At 55.1% G+C, this 10,905-nt stretch overlaps 1 protein-coding gene across 1 annotated transcript; it reads left to right on the top strand.

Annotated features, from left to right (window-relative positions):
* Window positions 1–367: 367 nt before the first annotated feature.
* Window positions 368–9,815, top strand: NCF1 (neutrophil cytosolic factor 1). The gene is made up of 11 exons (XM_054166511.1): window positions 368–454; window positions 909–989; window positions 1,164–1,239; window positions 2,693–2,858; window positions 2,985–3,040; window positions 3,378–3,500; window positions 5,194–5,301; window positions 6,031–6,148; window positions 6,924–7,031; window positions 8,675–8,817; window positions 9,645–9,815. The coding sequence occupies exons 1-11, from the start codon at window positions 383–385 to the stop codon at window positions 9,758–9,760; spliced, it is 1,167 nt and encodes a 388-aa protein (XP_054022486.1). The 5' UTR covers window positions 368–382; the 3' UTR covers window positions 9,761–9,815.
* The last annotated feature ends 1,090 nt before the right edge of the window (window positions 9,816–10,905 follow it).

Here is a 10,905-nt window from a genome sequence, read left to right as displayed (position 1 = left end):
TGCAGCGGGACTTCCTCTTCCCCGAGCCTTTAACAGCAGAGCAGGGCCGTGAGAGGCAGAGGAGAGTAGAGGCTGCCGAAATCCCCGGGCAGGCAGGAGCAGGAGCAGGAGCAGGAGCAGGAGCAGGGGCAGGGGCAGGGGCAGGGGCAGGGGTAGGAGCAGGAGCAGGAGCAGGGGCAGGGGTAGGAGCAGGGGCAGGGGCAGGGGCAGGGGCAGGGGCAGGGGTAGGGGTAGGGGTAGGAGCAGGGGCAGGAGCAGGGGTAGGAGCAGGGGTAGGAGCAGGGGCCGGGGTAGGAGCAGGGGCCGGGGCAGGAGCAGGGGCAGGGGCAGGGGTAGGAGCAGGGGCAGGGGCCGGGCCAGGCCACCACGGCTGGGAGCAGCTATGGGGGATGCCTTCATCCGGCACATCGAACTGCTGGGCTACGAGAAAAGGTTCTTCCCCAGCCAGCACTATGTGAGTACCTCAAGACCTTTGGACATGCTGAGCACTGAGGGCTGGCCAGCAAATTTCTTTAGATAAATGTGACTGAGGGGCTAAGAGGATCCATTCCGGGGGGGGAGAGGGGGTCATGGCTGGCGGCATGAGCTGGAGACAGCCAGCCAGAGGTTAACCTGTTCTAAATACAGGAGATTTTGGGTACCACCTCTGCAAATTGTTGGTTACTTTGCAGGCTTAGAGCTTCTCCCTCTTTGATTCCCACTTGTCTGGATGTTTCTGTCCCCTTTCCGTCCCTGCTGAGCTTCCTAACAGTGCTAAGCTTGCTGCCCAGGCAGAGCTACTCATGTGGAGGTGGTGGAAGAAAAAAACCACAATTTACCTGAAACTGAAACATCCCTGGGGCTGCCTGAGGGCTTGGGATGCAGCGGGGTGTGGGGTCCAGATGCAGCACCTCTGCTTTGTCCCTCAGGTCTACATGTTCCTGGTGAAGTGGAATGACCTCTCGGAAAAGCTCATCTACCGCCGGTTTACGGAGATCTATGAGTTCCATGTGAGTCTTGGAGCTAAAAAAGGGAGACTTAGACTAGAGGGAAGGAAGACATTTTTTACACTGAGGGTAGTGGGCCACTGCCAGGGGTTGCCCAGAGAGCTTAGATGCCCCATCCCTGGAAGCATTCCAGGTCATTCCATGGTGCTCACGCCTGTGCCTGGCTCTGCTCCGCAGAAAGCACTGAAGGAGATGTTCCCCATTGAATCCGGGGATATCAACATGGAGAAGAGGATCATCCCACACTTGCCAGGTGAGGGGCAGCGGCTGGGGCTGGGGGGTGAAACAGAAATTGCAGCTGGCTGGGAAATTCCCCTGCAGGCTGGGCTGGGCGGACTGAGCGCAGCAGGCTGAGCTCTGCAGGCTGCCTCCGGCACAGGTGCTCGCTGCGTTTTCTGTTCCTGCCCACTGGGCTTGAACCCCGAGTTCCAGAAAGGTCTGAGCAGCTGCAGCAGTTTCTCCCAACCCTCACCCAGCCCCACGGGCCCTGTTTTGCCTCCCCAAAGACTGGGCACCCCAGAGACATATCCCACAGCATCAGCTCTGACTGCTGGCTGGTGCAAAGAGTCTGGCTTTAGGGAGCCTGAGCTGAGCTGAGCCCTCTCTGGGGACACCATCACCGGGGTTGGTTTCAGTGCCCTTATGGCAACACAGATGTTTTGTAAGAGGAAGAGATGCAACATGTCTTCAATTACAGGATATCAACTCCTGATCCAAACAGCTGACAGTTTGTTCCCAAGCAAGGTGCTGGTCAGCAAAATTCCCCTTTTTGTTGAACTTCCTGATTTAAAGGAGGCAGGAAGGAGCATGAGAAATAGCTGTGGGTTGTGGCCAGCATCTCTTGAGGAGCACTAAACCTTCAGCAGGCAGCAGTGTGGGTGCCAGGTCTGGGGTTCTCCTGTCAGGGCTGGACTAACCCTGCTGTGCCAGGACCCTTCCATGCGCTGCCCCCACCACGCCGGGGCTCCTGGAAGTGGTGTTCTCTCTTTGGGGAACTGAAAGCACTGGGGACAAGGCAGGCACCAGGCTGCTGCAGGGGGTGTGGGGCTGTCACCAGCTGCACACAGAAGCACCTTCACATGGGGATCAGCACTGCTAAAAATTGGGGCTGCCAGGGGTGTTCTGGAGAGCCAGGGTCCAAAGCGGCTGCTGCAGGACATGTGTTGTGGGACAGAGGGGTGTGCACATCTCCCTTGGCCACAGGTTGGTCACCTGAGCCCCTCCTTGTGCCCCAGCAGCTGAGCTTAGTCTGGGTGTGGATGTGGGAGGTCTGCTGTAACTGAGATAAGCCTTGCAGGAGCTGTGCAAGGTTCAATGGGCTGTGGAGGCTGAGTCCAGCTGCACGCATCCCTCCCCCATGCTGCCCATGGCACTCAGGCTGGGCACTGCACCCCACTCACCTCCCCAGAGACTCTGCCAGAACAAGGAACCCCTGGCCCTAGCACTTCTGCCAAACAGCTATGGCCCTGCAGTCAGCTCCTGCCCAGCTTTGTGAGCACCATACAGAACCCCCTGTGAGTCTGCCCCGGATGGGACTGGAGCAGTGGTGGGGAAGATGGTGCCACACTCCCTCAGAGCTCTGCCTTGTGGGGACAAGCTCACTTGTTTTTAGGGCAAAATGAATGATTCAGAGCAACCTGCTTAGGAAAGTCGTCAAAACAGGGCTGCCTGGCTGCTCATTCCGAGTCCCTTCCCCTCTGCCCTAGCCCCGAAGTGGTTCGATGGGCAGCGCTCCACCGAGAGCAGGCAGGGCACGCTGGCCGAGTACTGCTACGCCCTGGTCAACCTGCCCCACAAGATCTCCCGGTGCCAGCACGTGGTCAGCTTCTTCAGGGTCCGTCACGACGACATGAACCCTGTCACAGACAGCCAGTGAGTCCAGCTGCCTGCCCTCTGGGGCAAACCCTGCCTCCTCAGCCCCAGCTGCTGGCTGCAGCCAGCCAGCAGGGTGCCCAGAGAAATGGTTGGCACTGAGATGCCTTTGCTGTGACCTTCTAGGATCAGGAAGCCTGAGGTCTTCATCCTGCCGAAGGATGCCAAGAAAACCCTCACTGGTAAGAGGCCTCAGAGGGATGTAAGTGGCTGCCCTCAGCAGCAGCAAATCCCAGAAGGGGCAGGGGCAGGGACAAGGGCAGTGACAAGAGCAGGGACAGGGGCAGCCATCCCACAGCAGATGCCCTGACTGAGAACAGGGGCTCTGTGCCAGAGCTGTAGCAGGGAGGAAACCACAGCCTTGCAGGGAATGAGCCTCTGTCCAGGTATCCAGCTGGTTTGGAACCACAAGAGGCTGGGAGAGCACTTTGAGATGTCCTGGGGCTCCTTCTGGCCTGCCTGAAATAGGATCTCGGTGCTGGGGCTGGAGAGGGAACGTGTCTCACCTCTCCCATGCAGATATCACAGGGCCCATCGTCCTGCAAACCTACCGAGCCATCGCTGACTACGAGAAGAGCTCCACGTCTGAGATGGCTCTGCAAGCTGGGGACATGGTGGATGTGGTGGAGAAGAGCGAGAGTGGTAGGTGTCCATCCCTCCAGGGAGCCCCTGAGGGCCAGACCCCTCCTGGCCACTGTTTCAGCAGGGATGGGAACTGCCCTTGTGTCTTGCATTCAAACGTAACGTGTGAGTTAGCTGTGCTGGTGCATGGCTTATGGAGTGGGTGGCTGGATCAGGGGCTCCTGATGGAGAGGAGAGGCTCAGAACAAATGCAGCCAGCAGCACTGAACCTCTTGGCAGCTCTCACCCCCTTGGGATGTATTTCACATGCACATGGAGCCACATGACAGTTGGCTGTGGCCAGGAAGGGTGTGAGGCAATCCTCAAAAACTGTGCAACCACCTTGTGTGCCTCAGCCTGTGAGGTTCCCTGCCCAGAAGGAATGAGCTGGCCAAGCTCCCTGGTTGCACCACATGAAGAGAGACAGACTGGTCCTGACACTGTCCCTTCCATCCAGCCTGTGTGGGTGCCTGCAGCTCCCCTGGCTGGGACAGCCCCTGTGCTGTGCTGGTTTTCCTCTAAAAACCCTCTGCATCAGAATCACCAAATCCATCATAGGTGATATCCTCATTGTGAACAGGAGTTCTCCTAGTATCTTCCCCAAGCTGAGCTTTGATGATCAACTTCCCACTTAAGTCTAGGTGCCCATTCATGGTGGCTTCCTTATCAGTTGCAGACCTGTTACAAAACAGAAAGGGACCTGGGGGTGCTGATTGACAGCTGGCTGGACATGAGCCAGCAGTGTGCCCAGGGGGCCAAGAAGGCCAGTGGTATCCTGGCATGCATCAAGAATAGTGTGGCCAGCAGGAGCAGGGAAGTCATTGTGCCCCTCTACTCAGCAATGGTTAGGCCACACCTTGAGTATTGTGTCCAGTTCTGGGCTCCTCAATCTAAGAAGGACATTGAGAGGCTTGAAGGTGTCTGGAGAAGAGCAACGAGGCTGGGGAGAGGCCTCGAGCACAGCCCTGTGAGGAGAGGCTGAGGGAGCTGGGGCTGTTTAGCCTGGAGAAGAGAAGGCTCAGAGGAGACCTTCTTGTTCTCTCCAACTACCTGAAGGGAGGTTGTAGCCAGGTGGGGGTTGGTCTCTTCTCCCAGGCAACCAGCACCAGAACAAGAGGACACAGTCTCAAACTGCACCAGGGGAAGTTTAGGCTGGAGGTGAGGAGAAAGTTCTTCCCAGAGAGAGCTGTTAGCCATTGGGATGTGCTGCCCAGGGAGCTGGTGGAGTCCCCATCCCTGGAGGTGTTCAAGAGGGGATTGGATGTGGCACTTGGTGCCATGGTTTAGTCATGAGGTCTGTGGTGCCAGGTTGGACTTGATGATCTTTGAGGTCTCTTCCAACCTTGGTGATTCTGTGAAAACCAGTAAAACCAGTAAAAACATTTCAGAAGATTAAATGGTTAGTTATTTAAAAGCATCTGATGACAGCTCTGAAGCTTTCCATCTTGGGAAAGCATGACTTTCAGGAAGCCCTCCAGAGAAACTCTTGGACACGTTCTTTGATGCACTCATTTCTCAAACAGTAAGGAGCACAACGTAGCCAAAGAGTTCTGCCAGATCTTTGGGCTGATGGTTATCACTGTTCCCAGAGCTCAGACTTAGTAAACATTTTTGTGTACAGTGAAACAGATAATGTGTTTTTTTGGGAGATAACAGCTGAACCATGGGAAGTAATAACCCACCCCCCCTCTGCCCATGGCTGCTTTCCTCACAGGCTGGTGGTTTTGCCAGTTGAAGAACAAACGAGGCTGGGTGCCAGCTGCCTATCTGGAGCCAATGGATGGTCCTGATGAGTCTGAGGAGCAGGAACCCAACTATGCAGGTAAAATGCTGAGGTACCAGAGTGCTGCAGCTCCCACTGGCGTGGTTCATTGTTAAGGCCCCAGTCTGGAAGTCCACAAAGAGCAAGACCGTTGGCCGGGGAGATGCTGCTGTGGGAGCTGCCAGGAGGGATGAATCTTAGGGTTTGGTGCCTCAGTGTCAACCTCAGGAGCTTCCCATGACACACAGCTTAGCATTAGATGCTTCTTTGGCTGATCACAGACGCACATCTTCATCCAGGGGCTGTCCTGAGCTAGCTGGGTGAATGTTGGGTTGCTGGGGGAGCAAAGGAGCATGGTGCAGCATCCAAACCACAGCACAGGTTTTCCCTGGCACTTGGCTTCCACGCTGTCCTTGTCAGCCCCCTGCATCCTGCTGTGACAGCAGGACCTTACCACACAGAGCAGAGGGAGGATCCTCCAGACCCAGGCTGATTGCTCTCTGGGCTTCATCTCTGTGGTTTCCAAAACACTGCAACAGGCTCTATTAGCACACTTCCTTCTTCCTCTTCTAATCACCTGCATTCTAAAGATACTCTTCAGCAGAGAGGTGTGCTTCCACTGCTTGCACTCTCCTCCCTGGAGAGATGCTGGATGAGCCACTGACAAATCTGGGGGGAGGTCTGAATCCACACTTGGAGAACTGAAGCACTGGTGCCTCCTCTCCCCAGCAGCTGGAGAGGCTGAGCCTGGTTGTAGCACACACCCTTCTGTCCTGATTTTGTGTGCAGGTGAGCAGTACATTGTCCAGAAAAGCTACACAGCCGTGGAGGAGGATGAGCTGACCCTCAAGGAGGGTGATGTCATTGAAGTCATCCACAAGCTCCTGGATGGCTGGTGGGTCATCAGGTGAGAGAAGCCAAGAGCAAATCCAGCAAGCAGGGGCCAGGCAGAGGGAAGGGTGAGCCAGCAGATGTAGGCTGTTTGGTGCCATTGCCCAGCACTTCCTTTTGCAGGGTCACTTCTAGTAGCCTGTGGCTTTGCCAAATGTTAAATGGGGGCTTCAGAAATAGCCAAGAAGGAGGCAGATGGAAGGGGGGAAGCATCAGTTATTTTGTCTCCAAGAACTCTGGCACATTGTGCTTTGCAGAAGCTCAGCTTTCAGCCCTGCACACCTGGGCTTTCCCAAGGGGAACCCCAGCTGCACTTGAGCTCTGGAGAGTCACAGATTGCACATTCACAGCAGAACCTGGCATGGCTGCATATCCTGGGGATCCTCCTGCTCCAGCCTGTGCCCAGGCCAGTGGCACTGGCAGGATCTCCTGGTGTTTGCTGGTGTGCTGGGCTGGAGGGGGAGACAGGCCAGTGACCAGGGAGTACTTCTTGAGCACTCAGCAGCAGTGTCTGGCAGGAGGGCCTGAGTGATGCTTCAGGAGCCCAATGAAGCCATTAGGGCAATTAATATGAATTGGTGAAAGCCTGAAAGCTGTGAGCCATTGCTCTGTCTGCTACCTATTTGCCACACTCTCAGGAAGAGCCACAAGGCAGGGGGACAGTGGAAGCCCTCCCTTGCTGCAAGCAGGCTGAGAAAATAACCCAGTCAGCACCAGCTGGGGCCAAGTGTGAGGTGGATGGAGTTTCAGAGCCACCACTGCAAGTGATGTTGCTTTGTGTTGCACTGCAGGAAGGAGGAAACCACAGGTTATTACCCCTCCATGTACCTGCAGAAAGCTGGGGAGTCCAACACCTCTGTGAAGAATGAGCTGAGGAACCGGAGTGCTCCTCCACGGAGGTAGGAACAGCCCTGGGTGGGGGGAGGAGGACTAAAGTTGTTCTTAGAGGAGGGTGAAATGAAACCAGATGATGATTTGTGGCATCCCTTGTTCAGCCAGGCAATGAGAAACTGCCTGGGAGGCAGATCTTGAGGGGCTGCAGAAAGAGATTACCCGGGGGGGGTGGGGTGGGGTGTGTGGAGTCATCACCCCTGGAGGTGTTTGAGGAAGTGTGGACAGGGCACCTCAGGACATGGTTTAGTGGCCATGGTGGTGTTAGGTTGGCAGTTGGGCTCGATGATCTTGGAGGGCTTTTCCAACCCAAACAATGCTATAGTTCTATGAAAAATAGCTCTGAGCTGCCCAGCTTCCACAGGCAGAGACACCCCAGCATTGCTGCAGCAGGTCCTCCAGCCAGGCATCTTCCTCCCTGTCCTTCTGCAAAGTTTCTTTTCTGGGCTAATGAAATTTAATTTCCAAATTGGCCTTTTTCTTATTTCCTAAGTGCATCCACAGAATCTCTGGGAAGCCAAGAGAGATTTGACTAATCAGAGCTGCCACATGGCCTAATCTGATGGGAGGATTCCAGCTAATGGAAGGGATTTTATTTTGATTAAAAAGATAAAAAGCAATAATAACTCATTAATTCCCATGCACAGAAAGCTGCTAGGAAGAGAGCTTGCTCCTGCCTTTTCTTCCCTACAAGAAAACACAGCAGCCTTGCTAGAAAATCCCTCCAAATCCAGCTCTGCTGGAGCATGGACTGAGTGCCAGACAGTGTCAAATGGCCCAAATCCACCTGTCTGAGCACAGTGATGCCTACTGATACCCTTGAGGGGGTTGAGGTGACCTATTTCAAGGACAGTCCCTTGCCCCCCATGGTAGACATTGTCCCTGTGGCAGAGGTGATGGCAGCCAAGCTGAGCTGAAGGCCGGTGAGCGTGCTGCCTTGAGAGGAGCAGGAGGATGATGCTATGGGATGGACCTCAGAAACCCCCTTGCTCACAGTGAAGATTAAGCAGTGGCCTCAGCCTGCCTGCCTGGGGACAGTCCCTGACACTGGGGGTTCCCCTGTGGCAGCTGTCACCACACAGCCCCCAGCTGCTCAGACTTTCATTTCTCTCAGCAGTTTCTCTCCTGTGGGTCCAACACTACACATCCAGGAGCTCACTGACATATACTTCACTCTGCTCCCCTGGCCCAAGGGGCTGGGCTTTGGGCATTGAGGATCCATGCCAAACCCCACACCAGGACCTTAGTTTGTAGCCAGTAGAGATGCCATGTGTGTGTGTCCATCCTTCCATCCAAAGGCAAAGCTAAGATCAGCTCCAGGGCTTTCCTGGGCTGTGGGGAAAGCTTCATGGTCATCTTCTCTGATCCACCTTTCTACCCTCATTGTTACTTTCCAGACTCATGCTCATGCTTTACCCTTCAGTATTTGCTTCCCAAGCACCTCTCCAGCTGCATCCTCAGACACTGTGTGCACTGTGTCCCATCTGTGACTGCCTTTGAGGGCTGGCACCCACCTGGTGCCTTCCCCTGGGCAAATCCAAAATGTTTGGGTTTGAGTTGAAGCAGAGGAGGAAGAATGGAGGGGAAATCCTCGTGTGGAGTGAGAGCAGCTGGCAGAGGAGCTGACAGTTTTGTTTCTGACTCCCTGCAGATCCACCATCCGAAATGTGAAGAGCATCCACAAGCAAGGCCGGAAGCAGATCAGCCAGGAGACCTACAGGAGGAACAGCAAGAAGTACATCCAGAGCAGGAGGAACCTGAAGGAGAAATTCCAGAACAAGGCCAATGTCATCAGTAAGTCCCAGCAGGACCTTTGCCCTGGGCACGGGCTGAATATCCTGCCCATGCCCTCCGATGCTGGTTGCTGGAGCTGTGGTGCAAGCAAACAAGCCTGGGAGTCCCTGTGCCACTCTGAAAGGTCTGCATGGAGAGGAGGAAATGACCCTTCTCTCCTCCAAATTCCTCTGCACTTCACATCCCAAGGTTGGGCTGTCCCTGCAGGGCAGCAGAGCCTCTGGTTCTGCCCCATCAGAGGTGGGAGATGATGCAGTAGGACAACACATGTAGGTCACATGTTGCCTGTCCACACTTCTGCTATGGGGAGAATATGCAGAAGGAGGTAGGTGTGTGTGTCCCCCCCAGTATTTCTTATCTCTGGTCTGACAGAGAAGGAGCAGCATGTGGTGGCATTTCTGCCCTCAGTAGGTCCTGGTGAAGGTCAGCCCACATTTAAGAGCCATGCTTTCCCTCTGTGCACCTAACCTTACCCTTGCTGCTGTTGCTGTTACCGTCAGCATGCACATTAGCTGTCAGCAAAGCACCTAGAGGGAGGTGGAGCACAAAGAAGGAGGTTGCTGTTGAGGCAGATTCTTTGGCTCTGGTAATCCCTGTGCAGGACCTTCGCAATGGAGAGGAGCTCCTTGCACATTGGGCTCCTTCCTGAGAAGAGCTCCCAGGCAGGAACAGGTGGGCTCATCCCAACTCCCCCTGACTTCCAGGAAGAGCATCACACACAGCTGAGACAGGAGGAGAGGCAGGAGCTTTGGTGGCCACTACCTAGGAAGCTTTTGAACATTCACATGAAAGTGGAAAGCTCTGACTCATCTCTGCTTTACCCACAGTTGAGAAAAATGAGCAAGAGAACAAGCCCAAGGCTCAGCCTGCTGTCCCTCCCCGTCCCAGCAAAGACCTCATCCTGAACCGCTGCACCGAGAGCACCCGGAGAAAGATCCTGTGACCCCCAGCCCCCTGCGCCAGCCAGCTGATGATTTGTCTCTGCCAGCTCCTGCACAGCCAGGAGCAAGACTGGGGGATCCAGGTGGCTCTGGCAGCATCCCAGGGAGCTGCTGGCTGGATCAGTGCAGCCCAGTGCCACTCTTCATCCACAAGCATGATGAGCCCGAGATGTCTCAGTGATGCCAGCCCAGCCTCACTCCATCAGCTCTAGGGGACTGAGGCTTCCACAGTCACTGGGGACCACTCACCACTGGACATTCTTTCATCCTCTATTTGTGTTTTGACTGATTTTATGGTTTTTCACTAATAAAGAAGAGACTTTTTATAGACAGATGTCAATGTCTGCCTGGACAGCTGGCCAGTGGAGACCTCAGGGAGCAGCATGGTGGCAGGAAAGGCTTTTCTCTCAAGCACACCAAAGCAGGGTGCTGGGCAAGAGTCTCTTGTGAAAGATGCCAATGGGGAGGAAAATGGGATGGGGGCAGAAAAGGATGCACCTTCCTCCTGAACAGTGGCTGACTTTGCTTCCTTTAATGGAAAACAGGGGCTGAAGGTGTGAAGGGTTTGGGGTGAGCAGCCCAGGCTCTGTGAGGCTGCTGAGGGGCAAGCGGCTTCCCAAGGCTGCAGATGCTGGTCCCTCCTGCTGCCTCGCACAGAGCCACCGTGATGGGAGGACAAGCACCTCCAGGACAGGGCTGCTTTGCAAGACACAACAGCCCTGCCACTGCCATGCCAGGTGGGTTCAGGTTTGGAGCTGGGTCTGGGTTTGGTATGTGTATGGGTATGAGTGTGGGTATGAGTATGGGTTTGGGTCTAGGTGTAGGCTGGGTCTGTATTTGTGTCTTGTTTTGAGTGTGAGTTTAAGCTTTGGTCTGCGACTGGTTTTAGGTCCAGGTCTAGATTTGAATCTGGGACAGAATCTGGGTCTGAGACTAGGTTTAGGTTTGGGTCTGTATTTGGGTTTGTGTCAGCGACTGTGTCCAGGTTTGACACAAACCTGAATTGGAGTCTAGGACTAGGATCGGGTCTGGGTTTGTAGTTGAGTCTGCGTCTAGGTCAAGGTCTGGTGGGGCCCACGCTCTGCAGGCCGCCGTTGCCCCTTTAAGAGGAGCACGTCCGGCCGCGCGCGCGCAGCGGTGTGAGCCC

The sequence above is a fragment of the Dryobates pubescens genome, chromosome 13 (genome assembly GCF_014839835.1).
Source record: "Dryobates pubescens isolate bDryPub1 chromosome 13, bDryPub1.pri, whole genome shotgun sequence".
Taxonomy (NCBI): Eukaryota; Metazoa; Chordata; class Aves; order Piciformes; family Picidae; genus Dryobates; species Dryobates pubescens.
Note: the sequence above shows the minus strand (reverse complement) of the source record. Positions and strands in the feature narration are given on the sequence as shown.

Bases quoted from the DNA above. Each gene is read 5' to 3' on its own strand.
- NCF1 (XM_054166511.1), top strand. From the start codon at position 383: ATGGGGGATGCCTTCATCCGGCACATCGAACTGCTGGGCTACGAGAAA. The intron at 1,240-2,692 runs GTGAGGGGCAGC...CCTCTGCCCTAG, and splicing joins GATCATCCCACACTTGCCAG to CCCCGAAGTGGTTCGATGGG. The intron at 2,859-2,984 runs GTGAGTCCAGCT...GTGACCTTCTAG, and splicing joins AACCCTGTCACAGACAGCCA to GATCAGGAAGCCTGAGGTCT.